Raw genomic sequence first — 26,682 nt, forward strand, 5'->3', positions numbered from 1 at the left:
AAACAACGTCAATGAAACAATAAAACGATTTTAAAAAGCATATAAAAGGGTTAAAATTAGACGGTTAAGATTACCTGCATGTCGGGTTATGGAAAAGCTATACTAAACAACAGTGTTTTTAGGCCTGATTTAAATGCGCTTACAGTTTGTGCACACCTCAGGTGTTCAGGGAGCTTGTTCCACAGGTGTGGAGCATAAAAACCGAATGCTGCTTCAGCCTTTTTAGTTCTGACCCTGGGAACACAGAGTAAACCTGTCCCTGAAGACCTGAGGAGTCTAGGCGCCTCATATACAACAAGTAGGTCAGAGATGTATTTTGGACCAAGACCATTCAGTGCCTTGTAGGTCAGTAACAGAATTTTAAAATCTATCCTCTTACACACAGGGAGCCAGTGCAAAGATTTAAGGACAGGTGTAATGTGGTCCATTTTCTTGGTGTTGGTCAAGACTCTGGCAGCGGCATTTTGGATAAGCTGCAGTTGTTTAATTGATTTTTTATTGAGACCTGTAAAGATGCCATTACAATAATCTAACCTACTAAAAATATATGCATGAACAAGTTTTTCAGTGTCGTCTTTGGACAGAAATCCCTTGATTCTTGCTATATTTTTTAGATGGTAATAGGCAGATCTGGTAATGGTCTTTATATGGCTGTTAAAATTCAAATCCGAGTCCATAACTACACCAAGATTTCTGGCTTTGTCTGTGGTTTTCAGTGCAATTGAGTCGAGTTGAGCACTCACCTCTAGCCTTGATTTTTTGGGACCAAAGACAATAATTTCTGTCTTATTTGTATTGAGCTGGAGGAATACATTTTAATTGTAAAAATTGTAAAAATAAAATACTTTAACAGATTAAAGCAGCCAAGAATTTGGAATCAAATATTCACACTGTTCTCCTGGAATCTTTATTAAAATAACTTTTTTTAGACAAAGTGATATTTGTGTTGGCAGGGACTGGCAAAACCACTCATTAATTACCCAAGTGTGGAATATTTTAATCCTGAAATATCATCAATCTGAAATGTTAACTGTTCTTCTGTCCACGTTTGCTGCCTGAGCTACTGAGTTTTTCCAGTAGGATAATTCTCTGAATCTTAGATTAATATTTCCCCAATTACAAAAAATATGGTACTTCCTTTCCATTAAAGCAATGAACTGTTTTAAAGTAGACAAAAATGCTGGAGAAGCTCAGCGGATGAGGCAGCATCTATGGAGCGAAGGAGTAGGTGACGTTTCGGATCGAGACCCTTCTTCAGACTGCCTTTTTAAAGTCCTGCCTTTTGGGAATTAGTGAAAAAAATACTGTTGATAACTTAAGTTATCCTGCTTTCCTTTGCTACCACCCCTTTCCTTCCTCCAGCGCACAAACAGGAACTGCATGATTCCACAACAGAAAGTTTTGACGATAATGGGAAAATAGTTTAATTAAGGCACAAAAATGGTCACAAAGTCCAAACTAATAATTAAATTACCATTTCAGCAGAATATATATTTGCAAAGAATGCTAATGTTATGAACTTCTGGGGAAAAGACGGCTTTGCCCACAGTAGACAATAGACAATAGGTGCAGAATTAGGCCATTTGGTCCTTCGAGCCAGCACCGCCATTCAATGTGATCATGGCTGATCATCTCAAATCAGTACCCCGCTCCTGCCTTCTCCCCATATCCCCTGACTCGCTATTTTTAAGAGCCCTATCTAGCTCTCTCTTGAAAGCATCCAGAGAACCTGCCTCCACCGCCCTCTGAAGCAGAGAATTCCACAGACTCACCACTCTGTGAGAAAAAGTGTTTCCTCGTCTCCGTTCTAAATGGCTTACTCCTTATTCTTAAACTGTGGCCCCTGGTTCTGGACTCCCCCAACATCAGGAACATGTTTCCTGCCTCTAGTGTGTCCAAGCCCTTAACAATCTTATATGTTTCAATGAGATACCCTCTAATCCTTCTAAACTCCAGAGTGTACAAGCCCAGCTGCTCCATTCTCTCAGCATATAACAGTCCCGCCATCCCAGAAATTAACCTTGTAAACCTACGCTGCACTCCCTCAATAGCAAGAATGTCCTTCCTCAAATTAGGGGACCAAAACTGCACACAATACTCCAGGTGTTGTCTCACTAGGGCTCTGTACAACTGCAGAAGGACCTCTTTGCTCCTATATTCAATTCCTCTTGTTATAAAGGCCAACATGCCATTCGCTTTCTTCACTACCTGCTGTACCTGCATGCTTACTTTCATAGACTGATGTACAAAGACCCTCAGATCCCGTGGTACTTTCCCTTTTCCCCACTTGAAAATAGTAATCTGCCTTCCTGTTTTTGCTACCAAAGTGGATAACCTCACATTTATCCGCATTAAACTTCATCTGCCATGCATCTGCCCACTCCCCCAACCTGTCCAAGTCACCCTGCATTCTTATAGCATCCTCCTCAGTTCACACTGCCACCCAGCTTTATGTCATCTGCAAATTTGCTAATGTTACTTTGAATCCCCTCATCCAAATCATTGATGTATATTGTAAATAGCTGCGGTTCCAGCACCGAGCCTTGCGGAACCCCACTAGTCACTGTCTGCCATTCTGAAAGGGACCCATTAATCCCTACTCTTTCATTCCTGTCTGCCAACCACTTCTCTATCCATGTCAGCACTCTACCCCCAATACCATGTACCCTAATTTAGCCCACCAATCTCCTATGTGGAGCCTTATCAAATGCTTTCTGAAAGTCCAGGCACACTACATCCGCTGGCTCTCCCTTGTCCATTTTCTTAGTTACATCTTCAAAAAATTCCAGAAGATTAGTCAAGCATGATTTCCCCTTCGTAAATCCATGCTGACTCGGACCGATCCTGTTACTGCTATCCAAATGTGCGGCTATCTCATCTTTTATAATTGACTCCAGCATCTTCCCCTCCACCGATGTCAGGCTAACTGGTCTATAATTCCCCGTTTTCTCTCTCCCGCCTTTCTTAAAAAGTGGGATAACATTAGCTACCCTCCAATCCACAGGAACTGATCCTGAGTCTATAGAACATTGGAAAACGTTCTATAGTACAGAGGAACAAGCCATAGTACATTCATGACCAATTCATTTGAAATATATGAATCCTACAAACAACCGTCATTAAAATTGATGAATCCGAATGCAAGTCAAAACAGCTACACGGTTATATTATATTTTTATAAAAATATAAAACTCCAGCTTTGAAATTCAGCAATGAAAACCATTGAATCTTTAGATGAAACCTAGTTAGAAATTATTCTCCCGTAAAACTTGAAGACCTCAGAAATCCTTTAAAGGATTTATTTTTATAAAGTGAAAAGCATGACCAAAATTTCATTCAGCCACATACCCTTGTCAATTATTTCAAATAATAATAATAATAATAATAATAATAACTTTATTTATAAAGCACTTTAAACAACTGCAGTTGCCACAAATGGCAATACAATTACTTTTCCTTGGCCCCGCACAATTTTTCCATTAACTACTTGGTCAATCGCATTTTTAAAGTTAATATTGAATCTCCTTCCAGACAATGGATTTCAGAACATTACTCACTGAACCAATATCTACTGCTCTTGCTCAGGCATTATTTTTGTCAGTCTTTCTGGTTACCTCACTCCCGTCAGTAGAAGCTTCTCCCTATTTTATCAAATCTCTCCATAATTTTGAATCCTCTACAACTCGCAGTTTCGTACAATTTCTATAACTTCATTTCCATGATCACGGATATTTGTCCTTCAAAGAATTACGTATGTGATTTACGTATAATCTCCTGAGATGTTACTTTCCCCCTCAACATTATGACATTACCAATACATATGCCATCTTCAAGCTTTGAAATCAGGCTGTATATCGGAAATGAAGCTCATTAACGTAATGAAAGAGAAAAGTAGTGGTTTCCAATTATGAGCCTGCAAAACACACTTAATTTTACGAGATTTAATGGCACAGAATTGGTGTACTAGATAGTCATGCAAGTCTTTCCCTTCACTACCTATAAACAAAGATCTCCTTTCTCATGCAACTCATTTAGAGTACTGGAACACGTTACAGAAACAAAATTAAATATTGGATGAATTAAATATTTCTCTTAGAGCTACTTTATCTAAACACCCTATCTTAACTGTTCACTACCCATGTCCACATACAGCCATAATCTTTTCAAGTGATGTTGAATTATTTGCACTTTTTAGAATCTTTATCATCTCGTTCAAATCTGGAAGGAATGGCTAAACAGTCCATCCTCTAAGTAGGATACATAGAGGTCATTATAAAGTTTACAAAAATAATCATCCTGTATATTAAAATGACATTAAATAACATAAACACACAGATAATAAACTCACCCAATGCACCAGGGCCAGCTAATAAAAATTCCTCTCGTCCAATCCGTTTTACAATTGGTTGCTTTTCTTCACTATTGAATGGGAACAGGTTTTGTGAAACTCCGGTGTTATAACATAAAATAATGTATTGGGTGCTCATGGCCAAGCAAAGGAAGTAGCCATCCACAGCTATAGCAACCGGTTGTTCTGGTGTGGACACCTCTTTCATTAGCTGGACACGATCTTCATGCACTGCATATATTTGCACAGTTTTCCGCTTCAGTGAAATGGTGCAAACCTCAACACAGAAGGGGTCTCCAGTCACTGGGTTCTCGTTTACAGAAAATGCAGTTACTCCTTTGATTTTAGCTCCTGATGGTATTGGTTCCAGATTGATCATATGCAATATAGTCACAGTATTGTCACATAGAACCAACAGCCTGTTCAAAGCTGATGCTGCTTTTAGTTCATTCACAGCTTTTTTAATCCCCAGGTACATGTGCAGTTGTTTGATTGGAGTAAACAAAATTCTTCCTGAGGTGGATACCTTTTCTTCCAATAGGAAGTGATAGATAAAGCAGTCGTTTGTTCCTACATAAAGATTCTTCCCACAACATTCAATGCAATCAATAGTCATCCAAGTTTTATCTCCTATCAGCAGATCCCGCTCAAGAACAGGAACAAGTTCAAATGCCTTTACACTCATTGTGCCTTTCCAGTCATCTAAGAGGTGAGGGGAAGGGGAACAAAAAAAAAAGAATTTAGATTGAATATATTGTCTAAAATCAGTTCAAAATCCCTCAGAAATTCATCACATCCATGACTACAAGAGTTTTACAAGATGTTCCCACTTAATACATAAAAATAAATAATCACCATGCAACAGATTTAACTGAAGTCACTGAAGCACTGGTAATAAATTAATTAATATGACAGCAACATAATTGTTTAAGAATTATGGAACATCTTCAGACTGATTGTAGGAGGGAAGAAAGCTGGAAGAGACGCTTTGTCCTGCCTCTCCTCTCTTCTAGCTTTCTCTCCCCTCCACCCAACAGTCAGTCTGAGGGAGGGTCCCAACCCAAAATATCAACTATACATGTTCTCCAGGCATGCTGCCTGACCTGCTGAGTTACTCTACTGTGTGCCACAGCCATAAAGATTTTTTAAATACCATGCCAACACAAACCCTGTAAGTTCAGTAAAACACCTGCATTTTCAATTAAAAAATATATAAATTGAGTTACATTATGCTATGTAGCTTGATTATTTAAGATTAATGAAACCAATGTACAAAAGAGGATTGTAATTATAATATTTTTATAATTAACGGTTGAAAAAACCCCATGATACCCAATATATACCAAAGTTCCACACTAATGGAATTCCAGTTTATGGAAGACTAATCATATTACTGCAAGAAAAAAGCTGCAATGGGGTTAATGTATTGTATTTACACGGCATCATACTTGTTATCTGCAGAATCGATATTCCAATGATCAGCTGTTTGACCTAACGATGCATTGGAATCCCAAAAATATGGAGGGGATGAATTAAAATAGCCAAAATAACAGTCACTCAAGTATTCCAATGGTGGCAAAGAAGGCACACTTGCCTCCATCAGTAATGGAAGTGAGTACAGGATTTGTGACAGCTGTACACAACATTGGTGAGACCACAATAGATGTAAGTGTACAGGAATTATATCATTAAACTGGAAAGGATGCAGAAAAGATTCATCAGGATGTTACCATGATGAATAGGATTTTTGGATCTGGATTTTTAACTTATGTATTGTGTTTAAAAAATATATATAATTTATGATGCTTTTATAAGTGATATACTAAGATTTTATATGTACTTTATGATATTTAATATGCAATGCATTTTTTATGTAATGTTGCCCCTTGTCTGGACCTCGAGTCCGTAATAAAGTTTATTATTATTATTAATAGGTTGGGGATTTTTCCCTGGAGCATAGCACATCTTATTGAGCTGCACAAAATCATGAGAGGCATCGATAAGATGAATGCTCGCAAGGATAGAGGATTCCAGTTTCGTCATGCAGAGGATGGTATATTATGTTGACTGAGTTGCCAGAGTAAGGTGTAGAGGTGGGTACAATGGCAACATTTGAATACATTTAGAGAGGTACATGGATAGGAAATGTTCAGAGGGATATGAACCAAATGCGCAGATGGGTCCAACTCAACTATCAATGCTGCTCGGCATGAACAAGTCAGGCTGAAAGGCCTGTTTCTGTGCTGAATGACTCGCCATTCTGTGTCGCAAGTTTTCTCTATAGCAAAGTTAATTGTACAAAAATACTCTCATTTAAAAATTACAATCCACACAAAGGGTGTGCAATGGGGTGTATGTTGGGACATCAATAAAGGATCTTGTGCACTATTTCATATTTCCCAAGGTGAACCAGGAAAAAGTTATCTATCTTTCATGAAGTTGCCAGTTCAGGAAACATTATTACTGCTCCAAGTTGTACCATATAATTCTCAGAATTATTATCCCTACTTTTGGGGGCAGCATGAAGCAATTGTGGACAGTCTTTCTGGTCTAATGCCACATCTGTTACACCACTACTGCGGATTTGCATCTAACAAATAAGCAGCATTTATTGTCATAGAGTTTATACAGCAATGGAAACAGGCCCTTCAGCCCAACTAGTCCATGCTGACTAAAATGCCAAGCTACACTAGATTCCAGAGAAAATTTACAAGGATGTTGCCAGGACTCGAGGGCCTGAACTATAGGGAGAGGTTGAGCAAACTAGGACATTATTCCTCGGAAAACAGGAGGATGAGGGGCGTGCACAGAATCATGAGAGGAATACATAGGATAGGTTTTGAGGGATATGGGCCAAATGGGCAAGGTAGGTGGGAACTATTGTAGAGAGGACATGTTGGTCAGTGTGGGCAAGTTGGGTTAAAGGGCTTGTTTCCACGCTGTAAGACTCTGTGACTCTACACTGGTACCACCTACCCGTGTTTGGCCCATATCCAATTGAATCTTGCTGGAGTAACTCAGTGAGACAGGCAGCAACTCTGGAGAGAAGGAATGGGTGATGTTTTGGTTCGAGACCCTTCTACAGACTCAATTAAACCTTGCCTTTAAGAACATTTCTAGTGTGTATGAAATGCATTTTTTGGGGGTTAAATGCTGTCTTTCCTTAGTTTCAATTATTCCAGTCCTGATAGATCAGTACCCCTGATAATCCATGTCTGTACAAGAGTTAGAAATGAGGATAATTATAACCAACTACACACCAAACTAATAGCGTTGTCAAGCCAAAATTTAAAAAATGGTCATATGTTTTACCAATAATTCTAACATCTCATTGATGATATATATGACATTAATGAGACTACTAAAATACTACTAATAAACTACTTATAGTTGATGTAGTTGCGGAATTGACTGGTGAATTTCAAATCAATGAAATCAACATTTGAATTCTATTGAAATAAACGCTAGAGCAATTGAGGCAAATATTTTGAGTCAATTACCAGCCTTTCCCTGAACATCTAAAAGGGAAATGTGAGATGGTGCAATGTTCAGTTGCGTAAACACGGAGTCACATTGATTTAAAATTTTGACTGGGCTGACTTGACTTAGTTCAGCCTGGGTAACAAAGGCTAGCACAACAGTTAATCAATGTCCTCAGCAAGAAATGCTCCTGGCTTGTCTCAGTAACAATGCTCACAGGAGGTAAAGTACCACATAAAACACCATTAAGAACATCACGTGACTACCGATCACCTACGAGTATTAGAGGGAAGTCAGTGCTCACGAAATATCCATTTAGCATGGGTCATAACCTTATGGAGAGAAGGGTAAACAAGAAATTATAGATCGCGCAAACTGAAAGTCTAATGATACTGATTTTATGGCATTTTACACAATTCTAACTGTAGCATGCAGTTTAATTATAACTGAAATCATTGTGTGCAATGTGGAGAGACGAGGAACTGCAGTTCCTTGAGTAATATGGAAGCATTTTAACACAATTCAATCCTGGGGATACTGGGCAAAGAATAGAAAAATAACAACAATTTTCAATACTTCTCTAGTAAATGGGAAACCACAATTAGAATAAAAGATTTCAACCACTAATTGGCTCTGTTTTCTAAGTGTAAACATTGATCAGTCAAACCCTAGGTTAATAGAATCATACAGCATGGAAACATGCCCTTCGACCATCGTGCCCCATGTACACTAGTCCCATCTGCCTGCGTTTGACCCATTTCCCTATAAAACTATCCTATCCATTACCTGTCCAAATGTTTTTTAAACATGGCGATGATGCCTGTGATAGTTAATGATCAAGAGGATTGACAGACAGATGGAGCTAGGTAGGGAAGGATAACCAATCTAGTTAATGGGTGGGGTGAGATGGAAATAGTGAACAAAGGGGGAAGGAACCTAAGTGGAGTGGTAGGAGCAGGATAGGAATACAAGGGGCATGAGGTATCGGGTTACCTTCCCCGTTACCTAGGTTTGTAACTCTTTCCCACGTGATATAATCTGCCCTTCACCCACACACTAATATATTTCCTATCCAAACAATCCTCCCCCTTTCCCCCCCCCCCAAAAAAATCTGGTTCCATCAGCCCATTTCACCCTCCAGCCTCTGTTTCAGAACTTCCCTCTCCTCCAACTGAGTACATCTGCCCAGCATCCCTCACGTCACCTGGTTCCAGCTCTCACTCACTAACCCCAATCTCACCTCTCACTTCCTGGCTATCTTCCTTCTACACTCTCGTTCCTGATACAGTATCTCAACCTGGAACATTGACCATCCCTTTGCTTCCAATGAAGCTGATTGACCCCACTGTGTTCCTCCATTAGTTTGTTTATTTAAAGTCAGGAGCAAACATCTGCTGATGTTGGGACATTATGTTACAGTTGTACAAGAGGTTGGTGAGACTGCATGTGGGAGTATTGTTTGCAGTTTTGGTCTCCCTGCTATGGGAAAGATGCCCTTTAGCTGCAAAGGATGCAGAGATGATTTACAGAGATGTTGCCAAAACTTGAGGGCCTGAGCTTTGGGAGAGATTGGTAGGATTGCATTTTATTCCTTGGAGTGCAGGAGAGTGAGGTGTATAAAATCACGAGGGGAAAGATATGGTGAATGAACAGAGCTAGTTTCCCAGGATATTAGAATAAAAAACTAGAGGCCTTATCTTTGTTAAAGAGGGTAAAGATATAATAGGAACATGAGGGCTAACATTTTCATTCAGAGTGCGGTGGGTATATGGAATGGGTTGCCAGAGGGGAAGTTGAGGCTGGTACAGAAAGGCTTTTCACTGCACCTCAGTATATATGACAATGTGAAGTAAAAAACATTTAAAAAAACACTGGGACAGGCACATGGACAGGAAAGGTTTAGAGATATGGACCAAACGTGAATGAAGAGGACTAGCTTTGATGAGGCAATTTGGTCAGTATGAACAAACCTTGTGTGGATGTGTAGGAAGGAACTGTAGTTAAAACCGAAGATAGACACAAAAATTGCTGGAGTAACTCAACGGGTCAGATAGCATCTCTGGAGAAAATAAATATGTGGCGTTTTGGGTCGAGACCCTTCTTCAAACTGAGTGTCGGGAGAAAGGGAAACAAGAGATATAGGCGATGATGTAGGGAGATATAGAACAAATGCATTAAAGATATGCAATAAAATTAACAATGATAAAGGATATAGGATAGTGTTAGTTGGGTGGATGTTGTATGACTATCTGTTTTTTTTTTTAAACGTTAGATTACTCTGTAGCACAACCATTTGCCTCAGCCAGATTTATGAAATCAATCCCTTTTCCAGGGATTTGTATACAAAATATTATGTGACACTTTAACATACATACTGAGAATGCTATTTCTGTTGTAGGTGTGGTCTTTCAGATCAGACTTTAAAAAAATCTCCTGACAATAATTCAAGATCAGGTGAGTTTTCTCCAGTGGCTCCACAACCAGGGAAAGAAAATAAACAGGTTATGTGGGCAATGGTAAACACAGTTCACTGCAAAAACTAGACAAGCACAGGTTACTCGCCACGTTTCCTGCAACAATATCTGTACCAAGAAGGTGTGATCGACTTTAAAGCTCTCTGGAAGGTCGTGAGAGGTACATTGTGAATTAATTCCAGCAGCATGAAGACCTGGACCCACCTCAACGCTAAGTATATCATTCAATGACAGAAATAATTTGTGACACCGGGATATATTAGTAACCCATCCACAGACTGACAGGTAAGGCAAATATTTCCAAATCGACACTGATTCATCTGAAGAAGGGTCTCGACCCGAAACGTCACCCATTCCTTTTCTCCAGAGATGCTGCCTTTCCCGCTGTTACTCCAGCACTTTGTCCATCTCCGGTTTAAACCAACATCTGCAGTTCCTTACACTGATTCATCAATGTCCGCTCTTTAAAGCGCCATCCAAACTCTGTCTTTGCTCTCACCGCACGGTGACCATGATGTTTGCTAATCCGTCAGTGCCCGCGGCCTGAGGCTGTTCCTCGGCGGGCTGAGTTTAACTTCTTACCCAAGCCTGCGGATTCGGGCTGACTTCACACTCCCACAGCTGCTGTTCACCTCCTTGCAACCCACTTCCGGCGTTTCACCTCCCCCCTCTCCCCGTGCGCTTCCGGCCGTGTCACCTTCGCGGCCGGCCGGGTGGCGGAGCGGATCACGTGACCCTGCGGGCGCCTCATCACTCGCCTTGCGCCTGCGCGGCACTCGCAGCCCCCTTCCGCATGACGACACCTGTGACGTCGACGCGCCAGAGCGGCGCTGCGATTGGCCGGGCGGAGTTCACGTGTAGAGGGGGGGACGTCTCCTGCGCAGCTTGTTTGCAGGAGCTGCTGAAAATGGCGGTTGGGGAAGCCGCGGATGGGCAGGTTCACTTTGATTGTAATTTGTTGTTGCATCCGGAGCTCCTGTCCGGAGATTTTCTCCTGCAGCTGTTGAAGCAGGTGAGTTAGAGAAACGTGGAAAGCTCCACGGCCCAATTCGTCCTTCGCTTTTGGTCTGGACCCGGTGCGAATAACTACTGGCGAGAAGTCGCTGCTGGGACGGAGTCTGGTTGTGGTTGATTACTGCGCAAACACCTAATCAGTGGTTATCTCGCGCAGGTAGAGTAGCGATTGAAGTTTGAAGTGGGCCTTTCTGATCAAGTTCAGGAGATCTAGTTGTTCAATCCCCTTTTTAAATGACTTAACATCGGGAGCAGCACGCGTGTTGGGTGGTAACATGTTCCATTTCCTTATCCTTGGGTAAAGAGAATTTTGGAAGCAAAGTTTATTGAAATTTAGCGAGTTGATGATGTAGGCACTCTTGCTTTGTCTTGTTTCATGGCAGTTGGTGCTCTGAGATGATGGGAGATTTGATGGCCTTGTAAATTGCAACAAGTCTTAGCCTGATTCTGCGGAGTGCCAGGGTATCCCATCCGAGAGAAGTCAGCATATTAGTCACACTTGATTTGCGCTTGTAGTCATTACATACAAAGCGGGCTGTTCGGCGTTGTACTTTCTCCAGGGTGTTCTTGTTTTTGTTGTTGTTGAAATGATCTCATATGGCTCCACAATACTACAATTTGGGCCTGACCAAGGACTTGTAGGCATTCTCTTGGACGGATGTACTAAATGCGTGAACATTTCTTTTGAGTAGGCCGAGTTCTATTTGCTTTGTTGGACACTTGACTAATATGCGTCGCCCAACTTAAATCTTTGCTTAATTCGACTCCTAGATATGGGTGATGGTCGGAAGCAAGCTACCCATGTTGTATTCTGATAAAAGTGGTTTAAACATGTGTGAGACATGCATGGTATGACATTTGGTTGTATTGAATGACATCTGCCAGGTTTTTCCCCACTCACAGAGAGCATCCAGGTCCTTCTGTAAGGACAAGCTGTCTTCTGGTGTTTTAATCTCTCTATACAAGCTGTCTTCTGGTGTTATAATCTCTCTATAAATTATGGCATCATCTGTGAAGAGTCGAACTCTGGTCCAAACTGCATTTGGAATGTCATTGATATACAGTAGGAAGAGCAATGGGCCCGTGACAGTCCCCAGTGGTACACCTGATGTCACAGAAGCTTCAATAGACGTCTCTCCCTCCAAGTGAACTCGCTGGTGTCTCCTTGTCAAAAATATCTCAATCCATTTTAAGAGGTTGCCCTCTATTCCTACATGTTTGAGCTTGTACAGGAACTGTTTATGGGGAACCTTATCAAAACCCAAATTTGAGGAAGGAAATTCTTGCTATAGAGGGAGTGCAACATACGTTCACAAGGTTAATTCCCGGGATGGCGGGACTGTCGTATGCTGAGAGAATGGAGCAGCTGGGCTTTAGTCTGGAAGTTAGAAGGATGAGAGGGAATCTTATTGAAACGTATAAGATTATTAAGAATTTGGACACGCTAGAGGCAGGAAACGTTCCCGAGTTAGGGGGAGTCCAGAACCAGGGACCACAGTTCAAGAATAAGGGCCAAGCCATTTAGAACGGAGATGAGGAAACAGAATTGTGAGTCTGTGGAATTCTCTGCCTCAGAGGGCGGTGGAGGCTGGTTCTCTGTATACTTTCATGAGAGAGCTAGATAGGGCTCTTGAAGATAGCGGAGTCGGGGGGATATGGGGGAGAAGGCAGGAACGGGGTACTGATTGTGGATGATCAGCCATGATCACATTGAATGGCGGTGCTGGCTTGAAGGGCCGAATGGCCTACCCCTGCACCTATTGTCTGAAGTCTATTGTCTATAAGATCACCTCTCATCCTTCTAAATTCCAGTGGATACAAGCCCAGTCTTTCCAATCTTTCCTCATATGTTAGTCCCGCCATCCCGGGGATTAACCTCGTGAATCTACTCTGCACTGCCTCAAAAGCAAGGATGTCCTTCCTAAAATTAGGAGACCAAAACTACACACAATACTCCAGATGTGGTCTCACCAGGGCCATGTACAACTGCAGAAGGAATTCGTTACTCCTATACTCACATCCTCTCGTTTTAAAGGCCAACGTGCCATTAGCTTTCTTCACTGTCTGCTGTACCTGCATGTTTACGTTCAGTGACAATAGACAATAAGTGTTGGTGTAGGCCATTCAGCCCTTCGACCCAGCACCGCCATTCACTGTGATCATGGCTGATCATCCACAATCAGTACCCTGTTCTTGCCTTCTCACCATATCCCCTGACTCTGCTATCTTTAAGAGCTCTATCTAACTCTCTCTTGAAAGCATTCAGAAAGTTGGCCTCCACTGCCTTCTGAGCCAGAGAATTCCACAGATTCACAAATCTCTGGGTGAAAATGTTTTTCCTCATGTCCGTTCTAAATGGCCTACCCCTTATTCTTAAACTGTGGCCCTGGTTCTTGACACCCCCAACATGGGGAACATGTTTCCTGCCTCTAGCATTCCAATCCTTTAATAATTTTATGTTTCAATAAGATCCCCTCTCATCCATCTAAATTCCAGAGTATACAAGCCCTGCTGCTCCATTCTATCAACATATGACAGTCCCGCCATCCTGGAAATTAACCTTGTGAACCTTCGCTGCACTCCCTCAATAGTCCCTCAAATTTGGAGACCAAATTAGCTCCTATACTCCTTACATGGACACCCTTGTCATGTTGCATTTCCCTTTTTCCTAATCTGACTCAATTGAAATAATAATCTGCCTCCTTGTTCTTGCCACCAAAGTGGATAATCTCACATTTATCTACATTATACTGCATCTGCCCACTCACTCAACCTGTCCAAGTCACCCTGCAACCTCCTAGCATCCTCTTCGCAGTTCACACTGCCACCCAGCTTTGTATCATCTGCAAATTTGCTGGTGCTACTTCTAATTCCATCATCTAAATCATTAATATATATTGCAAATAGTTACTACCCCAGCACCGAGCCTTGCAGCACTCCACTCACCACTGCCTGCCGTTCTGACAGGGACCCGTATATTCCTATTCATAATGCAAAGAAATAGCCTGCTGAGTCTATAATATTTGCTTGATTTTGGTTTCATTTCACAGTCCCAGCTGCAAACTGACCATAAAGTCCTGTTGCCTCCATTGCACAGTTAAGGATGGTGTATGACCTGATTGCTTGCTTTTATTGGTTTGGGCACTGAGTGTCGAAGTTGGGATGTTGTGCATGTATCAAACTTTGGTGAGGCCGCATTTGGGCTATTGTTTGGATTTTGCGACCAAACTACGAGGAATGTTGAGTCTTTGAAAAGGGCGCAGAAGATGGTCACTGGAATGTTGCCTGGGGAATGGAGTGTGTTAGCTATAAGGAAAGGTGGACACATTTGGTTTGTTTTCTCTGCAATTTTGGAGTCTGATAGAAGTATATAAAAAAAATTTAAAAAGAGGTATAGATGGGATAACACTCAGTGTCGCCATACTTCCAATGTCCCCCTCCCTGATTCTTAGTCTGATGAAGAGTCTTGACCCACATCACCTATTCCTTTTCTCAAGAGATGCTGCGTCACCCGCTGAGTTACTCCAGCAATTTGAGTCTATTTTGGGATAACACTCTCTTTCCCAGGATGGAAATGATGAATACTAAACAGCATAAATTCAAGGTGAAATGAGGGAGGGGGAATAGAATATGTCTTTGAGTGAAATTACATTTGTAATTCACTTGCAAACATGAAGAAATTTGTCTGTGGAAACAAGAAATAAATGGGTCATTTTCTGATTGTGTTGCTAGGGTGTTTCTCTGGTTGGTGCTGCTGGCCCAGCTGTTCACAATCTATCAGTGATTTGAATGAGGGGACCAAGTATAATATATCCAAATTTGGAATCGATTCAAAGCTGGTTGACAATCTGAGATGCAAGGAGACTGCGGAGAAGCCTCCTGTAGATAGATCAAGTGAATGGGTACAGCCATGGTGGATGAATATTATATGGAAAATGAAGTCTCACTTTGATAGAGAAATAGAAAATCTATTTTAAATTGAGGGATTGAATTGGCATATAAAATGACCTGGGTTTCCATGTCCATGCATCTGAACTGAACAGCTTGTTAGTTAATTTCAGACAAGTCACCCACATGGCTGACAACCTGACATTATTGATAGTACAGACTTTACTGTTTCAACAGTAACTGGATTAATAGTGAAATAAAGCCTGCATTTTTATTGAAGCAGGAAACCATTTCAAAAATTTTGTAAATTTTGTAAATAGAAACGTATTACATTCTCAATTGTAACTCTATCCCAGAAATCAACATTTACACAGAGCTGTTATTGGATCTGGCTCTTCACACTGTCCTGACTCACCTGGACAGACAGGGCACGTACGTGAGGATGCTCTTCGTTGACTATAGCTCTGCATTCAATACGGTCATCCCCACCAAGCTCACCACCAAACTCCACCAGCTAGGCCTCAGCTCGCCGATATGCGATTGGATCCTGAACTTTCTGACGGAGCGACCGCAGGCAGTGAGACTGGGCCCGCACCTGTCCTCCACTATCACCCTGAGCACTGGCACACCACAGGGCTGTGTACTAAGCCCCATGCTCTACTCCCTCTTCACTCACGACTGTGTTCCTGCATTCGACACCAACACCATCGTGAAGTTTGCAGACGACACAACAGTGATTGGGCTGATCACCAACGGTGATGAAACAAAATACAGGGCGGAGGTGCAGAACCTGGCGGACTGGTGCACACGTAACAACTTGTCACTAAACACCTCCAAGACCAAGGAGCTGATTATTGACTTCAGGAGGTCCCATAATGGAGAATACGCCCCAATCTCCATTTACGGGGAAAGTGTGGAGAGAGTGTCCAGCTTTAAGTTTCTGGGCACTCACATTTCAGAGGACCTCACATGGTCCACCAACACCGCTGCGCTGGTCAAGAAGGCACAGCAACGACTGTTCTTCCTGAGGACATTAAAAAAGACTGGTCTGCCCCAACAGCTGCTGACAACGTTTTACCGCTGCACCACAGAGAGCATATTAACGTATGGCATCTCTGTGTGGTATCTCAGCTGCACGGAGGCGGAGAGGAGAGCTCTTCAGCGCGTCGTCCACAGAGCGCAGAGGATCATTGGGACAGAGCTACCAGCCTTGGAGGGCATCTACCACACACGGTGCCTCAGGAAGGCCATCAGCATCCATAAAGACTCATCACACCCCTGTAACGGTCTGTTCGAACTACTTCCCTCCGGCAGACGTTACAAGGCCTTCTACGCCCGAACCTCCAGACTCAGAAACAGCTTTATTCCAAGAGCTATAGCGGCTCTGAACCGGCCCTGCTGAGTGCCCCCCACCCCCCCCCCCCCCCCCCCCCCCCTGGACTGTCTCCCTCGGATGGTCATGACACACAGCTTATTTATTTATTTTACTTTTCTTTTTCATCGGTTGGAGCTGCATACTAAATCTCGTTGCACTGATGTGCAATGACAATAGAAGATATTATTATTATTATTATTATTATTGAGTACATTTGTTTTTTTGATGAAAATGAAATCTCCATTTTTCTTTCCAGAGGGAAATACCTACTGAGAACCTGCATGATGCAGAGAAGGATCAGATTGTTGAAGTGTACATTCAGCATGTCATCCCCCTGCCACAGAGGGAGTTGCCCAAGAATAGATGGGGAAGAAAGATGGTTGAGAAAAGAAAACACCAGTCCATTTGTGCGACACAGAGTAAAAGGCACGTAAATCAAAAATGTTTATTGGTGATGTTGCAGAGATGGCGGAAGCTCTGGTTATCATATTCCAGTGGAACATGCGGCTTTTGGTCTTCAGAAGGCATTTCTTAGTGGTCCTTGCAGGAAGTTAGTGAATATGGTTGGAACAGGTGGAATTGGAGCTGGATGGGAGTTGGTTAACTTATAGAAAACCAAGAGTAGGAATAAGGTGTCCTTCAATTGGCAGGTTATACCTAGCAGATGACTAGACGTGTCCACCTATCATCTGCCACACTTTGTCCTGCCTCTCTTCTCTCCCAGCTTTCTTTCCCACCCCCCCTAAACAAATTGGTCTGGGAAGAGTTCCAACTTGAAACGTCACCTATCCATGTGCTCCAAGGGTCCTGCTTGACGCGCTGAGTTATTTCAGCACCATGTGTCCTTTTGTGTATTAACCAGCATCTACAGTTCCTTGTTTCTACGGGAACTGGTGCTTAATTGTTCTGCTACAACCAGATAGTTATGTTCCTCGCACTATAGAAAGTTGCATTGTAAAAACAATTCTCAATGGAAGGAAGGGGGTTAGGGGCTGTAATGTTTCAAATTTGTAATTAAAAATATATTTTCCCCTCAGGATTTTCAAAACCAGTCTCTTCAATGGCAGTGTAGTTTTTATTGCAAGCTAAAAATAGTAAAGGCCCTCGACCCATTGACTTACAACGACACGAGGGCCAATGTACTGTGGGCAATTAATCTAATAACCAGCACGACATTGAAATGAGGAAGAAAACCAGAGCACCCGGGGGCAACCCCATGCTGTCAGGGACAAAATCCACACAACACCTGAGATACAAATCAAATCTGGGTCACTGGAGCTATGAGACCCACACTTCTTGCAGTAGCACTGAGCCACCTAAAGAGTCATATCTTCTCATGTTTATGTAGCATTTATACCAGGTGATTATTCATAATTTCATTTACATCTCATTTGTGCACTCAACGTGGGTTCATTGACGCAGAAGGAGGCTATTCATCTCATGAAGAAACATGAGTAAATTTAAAAAAAATGTATTTCACCCAAACAGTTTCTTTAATATTGCACTAATCAATGATATAGTTATCCCCTTTATATTTATTTTTGTTGAGTTGAAAGATGTAGCTCGGGCTTAATATTTAATAATTCCCATGAACTTTCTCCATCAACATTTTAAGGGGAAAAAAAATTTACTTGCATGTTTCATTTTAGTGAGAATGTTTGCCTATATGTTTCAAGGCCTCCTTTATTTGAACTTTTTTTAGCAAAGCATTCAACTGAGTCATTTATTTATTTTGCAGGCCAACACCAGAGGTTTCAAGAAAAAGACCTCTAATTGTGTTCGATGGCAGCTCTACGAGCACGAAAATAAAACTAAAAAAGAATGACAGTGGAACGGCTGATCTAGTCCAACATCCGCCAGCAGGGATTGCAAACACGAGTCCCAATAATACACCCCCTGTCCAGCTAAGTGACACACACATTCTGACTGATGTTAATGCAGTCAAAAATCCAGTTCGAGGTGCTGTATCTACCAACGGTATGGCCACCATGAAACATGGAGGTGACATGCCTTTGAAAACCTCACCTTTGCCGTGCCCAACATCTCCTGGAGGCGCCAATCCCATAAAACTAAAGCGAGCGCTTCCAACAGATGGAGAGGGTGATCCACCAGTAAGTTTTAAGATTTACCGCTTTCAGTCAGACCTAAAGGAAAACGCAGTTATAATGTAATGCATTTTGGTTTTTTACACATTTATGTAATTGAGTTATAGTAGTGACAATGTATCTTGTTGTATTGATAGAATTTGATGAAATTGATGTGCTGAAGAATAGGTTCTAGTCAATAGTGATACAAGTCCCAGCCTGTTTGTTTAATTGGAATTATATGAACTAGTAATGTCCTGATGCTTCAAGTTAGTGCGTTTGGACCAATAAACACAATCGTATCTGAGATTAACAGTTTTTGTTTGTTTTTTGTGAGTGATTATATTTACTGAGTAGCTTTAAATGCACCGTTTAAAAAAATTGGAGGACAAGCCCGTGTTGCCATAAGTTTTCACCAATTTTCATCGCATTCACCTTGTCACTAGGCTATAAATTTTAAGATTAAAATAGAAAATGCTGGAAAGACCTAGCTGGTCAGGCAGCATCTGAGGGGAGAGAAAGAGTTAACGTTTCAGGCAGGTGACTTTGCATCAGAGCAAAAAACAAATAAAAATAAAAAATACTGTTGATGCTGGAATCTAAAATAAAATAGAAAATGCTGGAAGCGGGTCAGACGGTATCTGTGGGAAGTGAAATGGAGCTAATGTTTCAGATCAAAGATTACAGTTGCCAGAGATAAGAATTTCCCACATTTTCAATTTTTAGTTCAAATTTCCAGTCTCTGCAGCTTTCTTTACTTTTCAAACAGTTTAAAATCAATTATTATATTGTTGCCTTGGTGTCTATGTTCATAAAGTCTTCAACGTTAGGTCTATTCTTCCCTTATGTGGCCTTTAATTGCTGATCAGGGTATAGTTGTTTCTATTGCTGAGAGGAGGCAAGCTTTGTTTCTTTCATCTTTCCCTATGTTTAAGACCAAAGGTTATCCAGCATATTATGCTATTTACAATGTTCCTTTCTATTTATTGTTAATTGCATTATTAAATTAAACTGCAGATGCTGGAATCCTAAATAAAACACAATGCTGGTGTAACTCAGCGGGTCAGGCAGCATCTCTGGAGGCCGTGAATAGGCCACAATTCAGATTTGAAGGAGTATACCAACCTAAAACATCACCTATCCGTATCCTCAGATTCTACCTGACCCACCAAGTTATTCCATCACTTTGAGCAGGGCTGCCAACTCTCACGCATTGAGCGTGAGAGTCACGTATTTCATGAAACTCACGCCGATGACAGAAGCTCTCGCGCTCAAAAAATATATATTTTTAAATATAAATAAAGTCACACTCCTCCACACTCACCAATGAGAATAGTTTTCTGTTGCCGGGTTTCCCGTAAAGAAAGAACAATTTGATTGGCTTACGCCCATCGCACACTATTTAAAATGGCAATGTAGACAAAAATGCTGGAGAAACTCAGCGGGTGAGGCAGCATCTATGTCTGAGTTTGACCCTCATTCAGACTCAAGCATTTCACCAGCATTTTTGTCTACCGCTCGATAGATGCTGCCTCACCCGCATTCACATTCCCGTGCAGATGGTGTGATAGGTGAGGCACGGCGGTGGTCCCAGCACCGGCCCCACCGCCCGAGGCACTGCTCACACCTCCCATCCTCACCTTCGGCGGCTCTTTGTCCGTCGGCTGCTCTGTCCGCACCCCATGGTTCATGGAGCTTTAGCCAGGAGCGGACCGAGTGAGTGGGGGCGTCGGTGCCGCCTCCGGAGCCGCAGGGATGAATCTCGGGCTAAGGCTCAGCTCGTATAGTGACCCCCCCCGGGTCACTGTCCCTCACCTCCCCCGGACCCCCAGGTCACTGTCCTTCACCTCCCCCGGACCCCAGCTGGACACAGAGCACCTGGGCTGGCCTGGGGGGGGGGGGTGGGGGGGGGGGAATGCTCCCCGGACATCACTCCGGGTGTTGTCGCCGCTTCACTGACACACACTCTCACAAACGACCTAACACACTCACACACAACCTAACACACACCCTTACAAGGTTTAAAGGGATATGGGCCAAATACGGATAAATGGGACTAGTTTAGATGGGGCATCTTGATCTGCATGGACAAGTTGGGATGAAGGGCCTGTTTCCATGCTGTAAGACTATGACACATTGCAGAAAGGGTGCAATTGATCTGGAGAGGATCCAGGGGCGATTTATAAACATGTTGGCAGGACTGGAATTTTTTTTCTTCACTTTGAAGAAAGATTTGATAACTGGGATTGTATTCTCTGCAGCAACGGAGGTGAAAAAAATACTTAGTTGAGGTGAATAATATTATGAGAATAGGACCTGTTTCACTTAAGAAAGAGTTTATGAAGGAACTGCAGATGGTGGTTTAAACTGCAGATAGAGACAAAAAGCTGGAACAAATCAGCAGGACAGGCAGCATCTCTGGAGAGAAAGAATAGGTGATGTTTCGGGTCGAGACCTTCAGACTTGTTGAAAACCAGCCATAAAACACAATGACTGGGGATGTGTGTTATACAACTAAGGGCAAAAATCAGAATCATGTGTTCATCTTTATTGACGTGACACCATAATAAATATATTACAGAAAAAAATAATTTAATGGGGTGGCGCGGCGGTAGAGTTGCTGCCTTACAGCACCACAGACCCAGATTTGATCCTGACTACGGGTGCTGTCTGTACTGAATTTGTACATTCGCCCTATGACCACATGGGTTTCCCTCTGGATATTCCGGTTTCTCCCACATCCGAAAGAAGTGTAGGTTTGTAGGTTAATTGGCTTCTGTAAATTGTCCCTGGCGTGTAGGATAGAATTGGTGTATGGTAGATTGCTGGTCGATGTGGACTTGGTGGGCCGAAGGGCCTGTTTCCATATATGTTTTACATATATATCTTAATTTCATTGAACCATGTACGGTTGAATATGTGGTATTATTTTCGTCTTGTTTCTATAGTCAAAGGGTGAGGTTGATTAATTTATTTGTGCAGAACAGTGATGGAAGTCTGACTCTTGCCTTGTTTCTATGTTTTTTGTTTCTCTATATATATGCATAACAGCATGAATTATAATCTGATTTCCATGCATGAATATGCTAAGGTCATTCATGTGCTACACCTGTTGATCAGAGCCTGGCTCTACTGTGGAATCTTATTAGGAATGTAATTTAGCCTAACCTTATTCATACCTAATCCAATTTGAAGCATAAATGTTGCATTCAAGTGTAAGTTAAAAGACTTGCTACAGTATGCAACAGATTGCACAATTTCAAGCTGAAAAATGCAAACGCTTCCTACCCTCGCCCCCCCTCAGCCGCTACGTTCCCTCGCAATTTCTCACTCTCAACTCTCGCCCAATGTTGACATCCCTTCTTTGAGTTTTACTATTGTTACATTATCAAGTATTAGACTAGATTATGAACATCTTGTGAACTTGCCTCAAAGTTAATGTCCTGTTTAATGTCCTGCTATGGTGACACTTTATCTGGTATTGCTTACTCTCTAGACCTGAGTTTGTACTTTTGCCATGAGCTACATCTGGCATTCAGCCCACCAATTACTGTAATCCAGACATCTTGATCTGGAAACTTGATTCTATTTCTGTTTGTTGCTGGTTTTGCTCTTTTGAATCAGGAAGAGTTGAAAAAATATTGTAGTGTGAACTTTAGTTCCTAATTGAAATACTAATCACTTGCTGTCTGCAGCCAATAATTTGAAAATGAATGCAAACATGGATCTGAAAGTTAATGTAATCATCTTTCAATATTTCTGTTGCTAGGTTGGGTGGGTATACCTGACCAATGCAGAGTTGGGAAATTCCGTCTGGGGCAGCATGGTGGCACAGCGGTAGAGTTGCAGCCTTGCAGCACCAGAGGTCCGGGTTCGATCCCAACTACGGGTGCTGTCTTTACGGAGTTTGTATGATCTTTCTGTGACCATGTGGATTTTTCCCGGGTGCTCCGGTTTCCTCCCACACTCCAAAGACATACAGGTTTGTAGGTTAATTGGCTTTGGTTAAAAAAAAATAATGTATAAATTGTCTCAATTGTGTAGGATAGTGTTGGTGTACGGGGTTGACACAGACTCGGAGGGCCAAACGGCCTATTTCTGTGCTGTATCTCCACACTTCAGGCGAGAAAATGTTTTGACAAAACCAAGCTATAGCTTCAATTTGACATTTGCTTATGGCTTATGACATTTGCTTATGTACTCATTTGTGTTCCTCTTCAGCTTTTTGGTGAATTCCCCCTTCACTGTACTGAGGAACATCATATCATAAAATAATTGTCTCATTTTCTTGGGATCCCACTGCCCCATGGACACCAGGCAAGGAAGTTGAGCAGTAAAGATGTGGAATACCCCTTCCTGTTGCTCCTCTACCAAGATGTTATAGGGCATGTCTTGTGCCTACTTCATGTCCCCTGCTCGATAATCTAGGAAACGCTATGAATGAACAATACTGTTATTTTACTGGAAGGTACACAAAAAAGCTGGAGAAACTCAGCGGGTGCAGCAGCATCTATGGAGCTGCACATGTTATTGTACTGGCTTTCCATTTTCCCAAATAGAGGAATACTCTATCCTATGACGGCCCAGATGAGGATCAGGAATTAAGTTCTGCCCCTTTTTGTAGTTTGTTATCTGTACCACCATTTCCTTTTAAAATGTTTGTCATTTTATTAACTTTGTTTAATAAGGTTCAGAAATAATGGAATGTTCTCTGTTATCATAAATACTACCCAAAGTGCATAGATTTTTAAAGCCATGATCAAGTGGTTTTGGTGTTTAAAACTTTTACATAAAATCCTGTATTCCTTGCCATGGCAAGAAATTTTGATTTCTGTTTAGAAGATAGTGTAGAGTCTGAGAGCTTTGTTTCAAATTGGATGTGTAGCTTTCTTCATATGACAATTCTAATCTTTCCAGCAATCTCTATTTTAATCATCCCATTAAATTGCAGTGTTTTTCTTATGCCAAGTATCCAATCAGTGGAGCCTTCTCCTCAAACCTTAGACGTATACGCTACTTTCCTCATTTTGTTCCTTAAAGCTCTGTAATCAAGTTTTTGATTATTTGCTCTAATGGTGTTATGGGATGTATCATGTGTTTATAGTGCAGATTGTCCAGTGTGTTGAAAAGCTACGGCAGTACAGACTGTAGAAAAGAACTGCAGGTGCTGATTTACACTGACGATAGACACAAAGTGCTTCTGTAACTCAGTGGGTCAGGCAGCATCTCTGGAGAAAAAGGATGGGTGATATTTCGGGTCGGAACCCTTCAGAACGGACTCCTCGGTAACTGTGAGCACAAAACAAACTGCTAGAGGAACTCAATCGGTCAGGCAGCATCTGTGGAGAGAAATAGAAAGAATGTTTTATTAACCCTATCCTTGATGACAGATTTTGACAGTCCCTACAATGTTGTTAGAAGTTTTGTATCTTCTCTCCTGATTTCTCATTTACTCAAATAATATGACTTTAACAAGTTTTCCTATCCAAAATATACTTTACAAATATAGAGAACTCTGAAAATGCATATCTTGTGCAGCTTCCCTGTCTCTTTTGATACAATATCATGTAAATCATTAGAATTGAAATGTTGCCTACCTTAATGTCTATTGTCAATGTTAAACGTACACTAGGATTTCTCTTCCCTCTTTCTATTCAACTGATTTTGTGGTTGCCATTGTATTTGTATTCACAATATGTGCTTTTTATTTATCCTCTTCAGTACCATCACATATTGGTACTGGTGACTTTAAAGAGATAAGATCTTCAAGGAAAAGTGCAGGTCCCCTGGACTGAAATAACTATTGCCCTTAAAGAGTTTGGCCATAACCTGCTTGTTCCATAATGGGGGAAAAATATAGATCTTGGATCCTTAAAGTGCTCCTCTATTCTCTTCATTCCACCCTTAATAGTACTCTAGTTCGGATAAAGAAGTTTCATCTTTATGGTGGACAAGTGTTAAGGGTCCGTGTGGGGGAGGTGGGGGAAATATTTCCAGGCATACGAGCAAGGCTATATAACAGGGAATTACGTGGGGAAATGAATGGGATTGATGGGATCCATCTGAGAAATGGCTTAACTCAATTTTCCAGTTGATTTCTCCATATTGTAAAAGAATATGAGAAAGAATTTATAAACTATAGATAATGTGTTTGGATATTTTAAACATCTTTTTATGGTGAAAGTTTAATTTGAGTGCATTATCACTTTTATGCAATGAATGTGTAATTATTGTAAATAATATTTTGTTTTTGCCCACAGGGGGAGTTAAGCTCTGCAGACCCAAAGAGAAAGATTCAACATGTTACTTGGCCATAAAATCTGCTAGTCCTAATATTTCGGGGATGGTGTTTTATTTATATTTGAGTTAGCAATGCCAACAAACCTCTTGGAAATGGCAGCCTAGAAAACCAACTGGAAAAGATGCACTCATTATACTGTTTTAAAAAAAGATAACCTGACCAAATTTGGTTCTGAAAAGTAGGCCAACTACTGGCATACATCCCCCACTGAGCAATTTTGTACCACATTACAATTTATATATTCTGTACAACCATGGGTTTTTTTTGATTTAGCTTTCTGTTTGTGAAAGGTTCGTCATTATATTTTGAATAGAAAATAGATCGTCATGTAGCATATGAGGTACGGTATATTACATTATGCATAATTACTGCATAAATGATCAGGCCTGCAAATAACTGCATGAACAATGAGTTTAAAACTGAAACTCCCTTTTAGTTGTAATAATGGTTCAAGAGCACCATTCTGCCTTTAAAAAAATATTATGCTGTATTTTTCCATCTGATTTGTTTCCAGAATTAACTCCTTTTTATTTTTAAATTATATTTCATGTTGCAAAACAAAGCCCAAGTAAACGGCATAAAAGACGTTGTTTCAATTGTGCAGGAATGGAAACATGAGCTTGTATAAGAATAAATCCACTGTGAGCGGGTAGATTTTCATTGATTTCCTCAATCCCGCCGGAAATGTAAACTTGTTTCGGTCTATTGTTTTATTAAAGAACACTATATTGTCATCACAAATTTTAAATGGAAGTTTATAAGGCTTCTTCATTTCTAAAATAGTTGTGTTGTCACATGCATGTGAATATTAGAAAATGTCCTAGGTATATTGAAACATTTTTTCAGATGTGTTTTTCTGTCTGCAGTTTCTGGATTCATCTCAACACATAAACTGACAGCCCCATAGAGAAGGAACCATGAGTCTATAACTTTTTTTCTCTTTATGAGTTTGCCATTGAAGAAATGCAGATAAAGAGCCATGTGAAAGATGAATAATTTTTATTTACATAACATGACATCGTATCCTAATGTACTTTGCAAATGTTAAATTACTTTGTCATCATGTTACTCAGGAGTAGATGATAATGACATTGAATAAAATGGATATCTCACAAGAAGCTCTAATTGAAGTGCAAGTGAAAAACTTGGTTATTCAGTGCCCTCCATAATGTTTGGGAAACAGACCCATCATTTATTTATTTGCCTCTGTACTCCACAATTTGAGTTTTGTAATAGAAAAAATCACATGTGGTTAAACTGCATATTGTCAGATTTTATTAAAGGCCATTTTTATACATTTTGGTTTCACCATGTAGAAATTACAGTAGTGTTTATATAAAGTCGTCCCCCCGTCTCCCCCCCATTTCAGGGCACCGTCGCCTCCATCAGGCTGAACTCCCGAGCCAGAAGAAGCTTGGCTGGCGCGAGACGAGGTGCCCGGGCGTGCACAGGCGGGCCGGTAGTAGGGATATGGTGCTCCACCCCGTGCTTGGGGGTGGAGGAGCGGAAGTGGGGTTCAAGGATGTCCAGAAAATCCGCCAGGATGCGCGCAAAAGTCGCATCCACGAACGACGGGGCCATCAGGGCGTGATACGGGATCACCAATTCGGAGGAAGACCGGCTCCAGTGTGACGGAGTGCATCAGGCGCCGCAGCTTGACATCCACGAGCAGTGAATGGGCTCGAAGGAAGTCGGCGCCCAGCAGCGGCTGGGAAAGG

The 26,682-nt window shown here is 41.4% G+C and overlaps 2 protein-coding genes across 3 annotated transcripts in view; one reads left to right on the top strand and one right to left on the bottom strand.

Annotated features, from left to right (window-relative positions):
- tgfbrap1 (transforming growth factor beta receptor associated protein 1) overlaps positions 1 to 10,989 on the bottom strand; it is a 44,104-nt gene extending 33,115 nt beyond the window's left edge. The window contains exons 1-2 of one of the 2 annotated variants that reach the window (XM_033022611.1): positions 10,885 to 10,989; positions 4,349 to 5,050 (exon numbers count right to left, since the gene is read on the bottom strand). In XM_033022611.1, coding sequence (XP_032878502.1) covers positions 4,349 to 5,033 — 685 coding nt within the window. In that variant the 5' untranslated portion in view covers positions 5,034 to 5,050; positions 10,885 to 10,989. Of the gene's footprint in view, positions 1 to 4,348; positions 5,051 to 10,801 lie in introns of both variants that reach the window. The other variant, XM_033022612.1, reaches the window with a different exon arrangement.
- The window catches only part of c6h2orf49 (chromosome 6 C2orf49 homolog), a 35,129-nt gene extending 9,417 nt beyond the window's left edge, over positions 1 to 25,712 (top strand). Inside the window, exons 2-6 of the mRNA XM_033022613.1 lie at positions 6,479 to 6,486; positions 11,181 to 11,314; positions 16,836 to 17,005; positions 18,318 to 18,690; positions 24,924 to 25,712. Of these exons, the coding sequence (XP_032878504.1) occupies positions 6,483 to 6,486; positions 11,181 to 11,314; positions 16,836 to 17,005; positions 18,318 to 18,690; positions 24,924 to 24,980 (738 nt within the window). The 5' untranslated portion in view covers positions 6,479 to 6,482 and the 3' untranslated portion in view covers positions 24,981 to 25,712. The remainder of the gene's footprint in view (positions 1 to 6,478; positions 6,487 to 11,180; positions 11,315 to 16,835; positions 17,006 to 18,317; positions 18,691 to 24,923) is intronic.
- The last annotated feature ends 970 nt before the right edge of the window (positions 25,713 to 26,682 follow it).

Source organism: Amblyraja radiata, chromosome 6, assembly GCF_010909765.2.
Source record: "Amblyraja radiata isolate CabotCenter1 chromosome 6, sAmbRad1.1.pri, whole genome shotgun sequence".
Taxonomy (NCBI): domain Eukaryota; kingdom Metazoa; phylum Chordata; class Chondrichthyes; order Rajiformes; family Rajidae; genus Amblyraja; species Amblyraja radiata.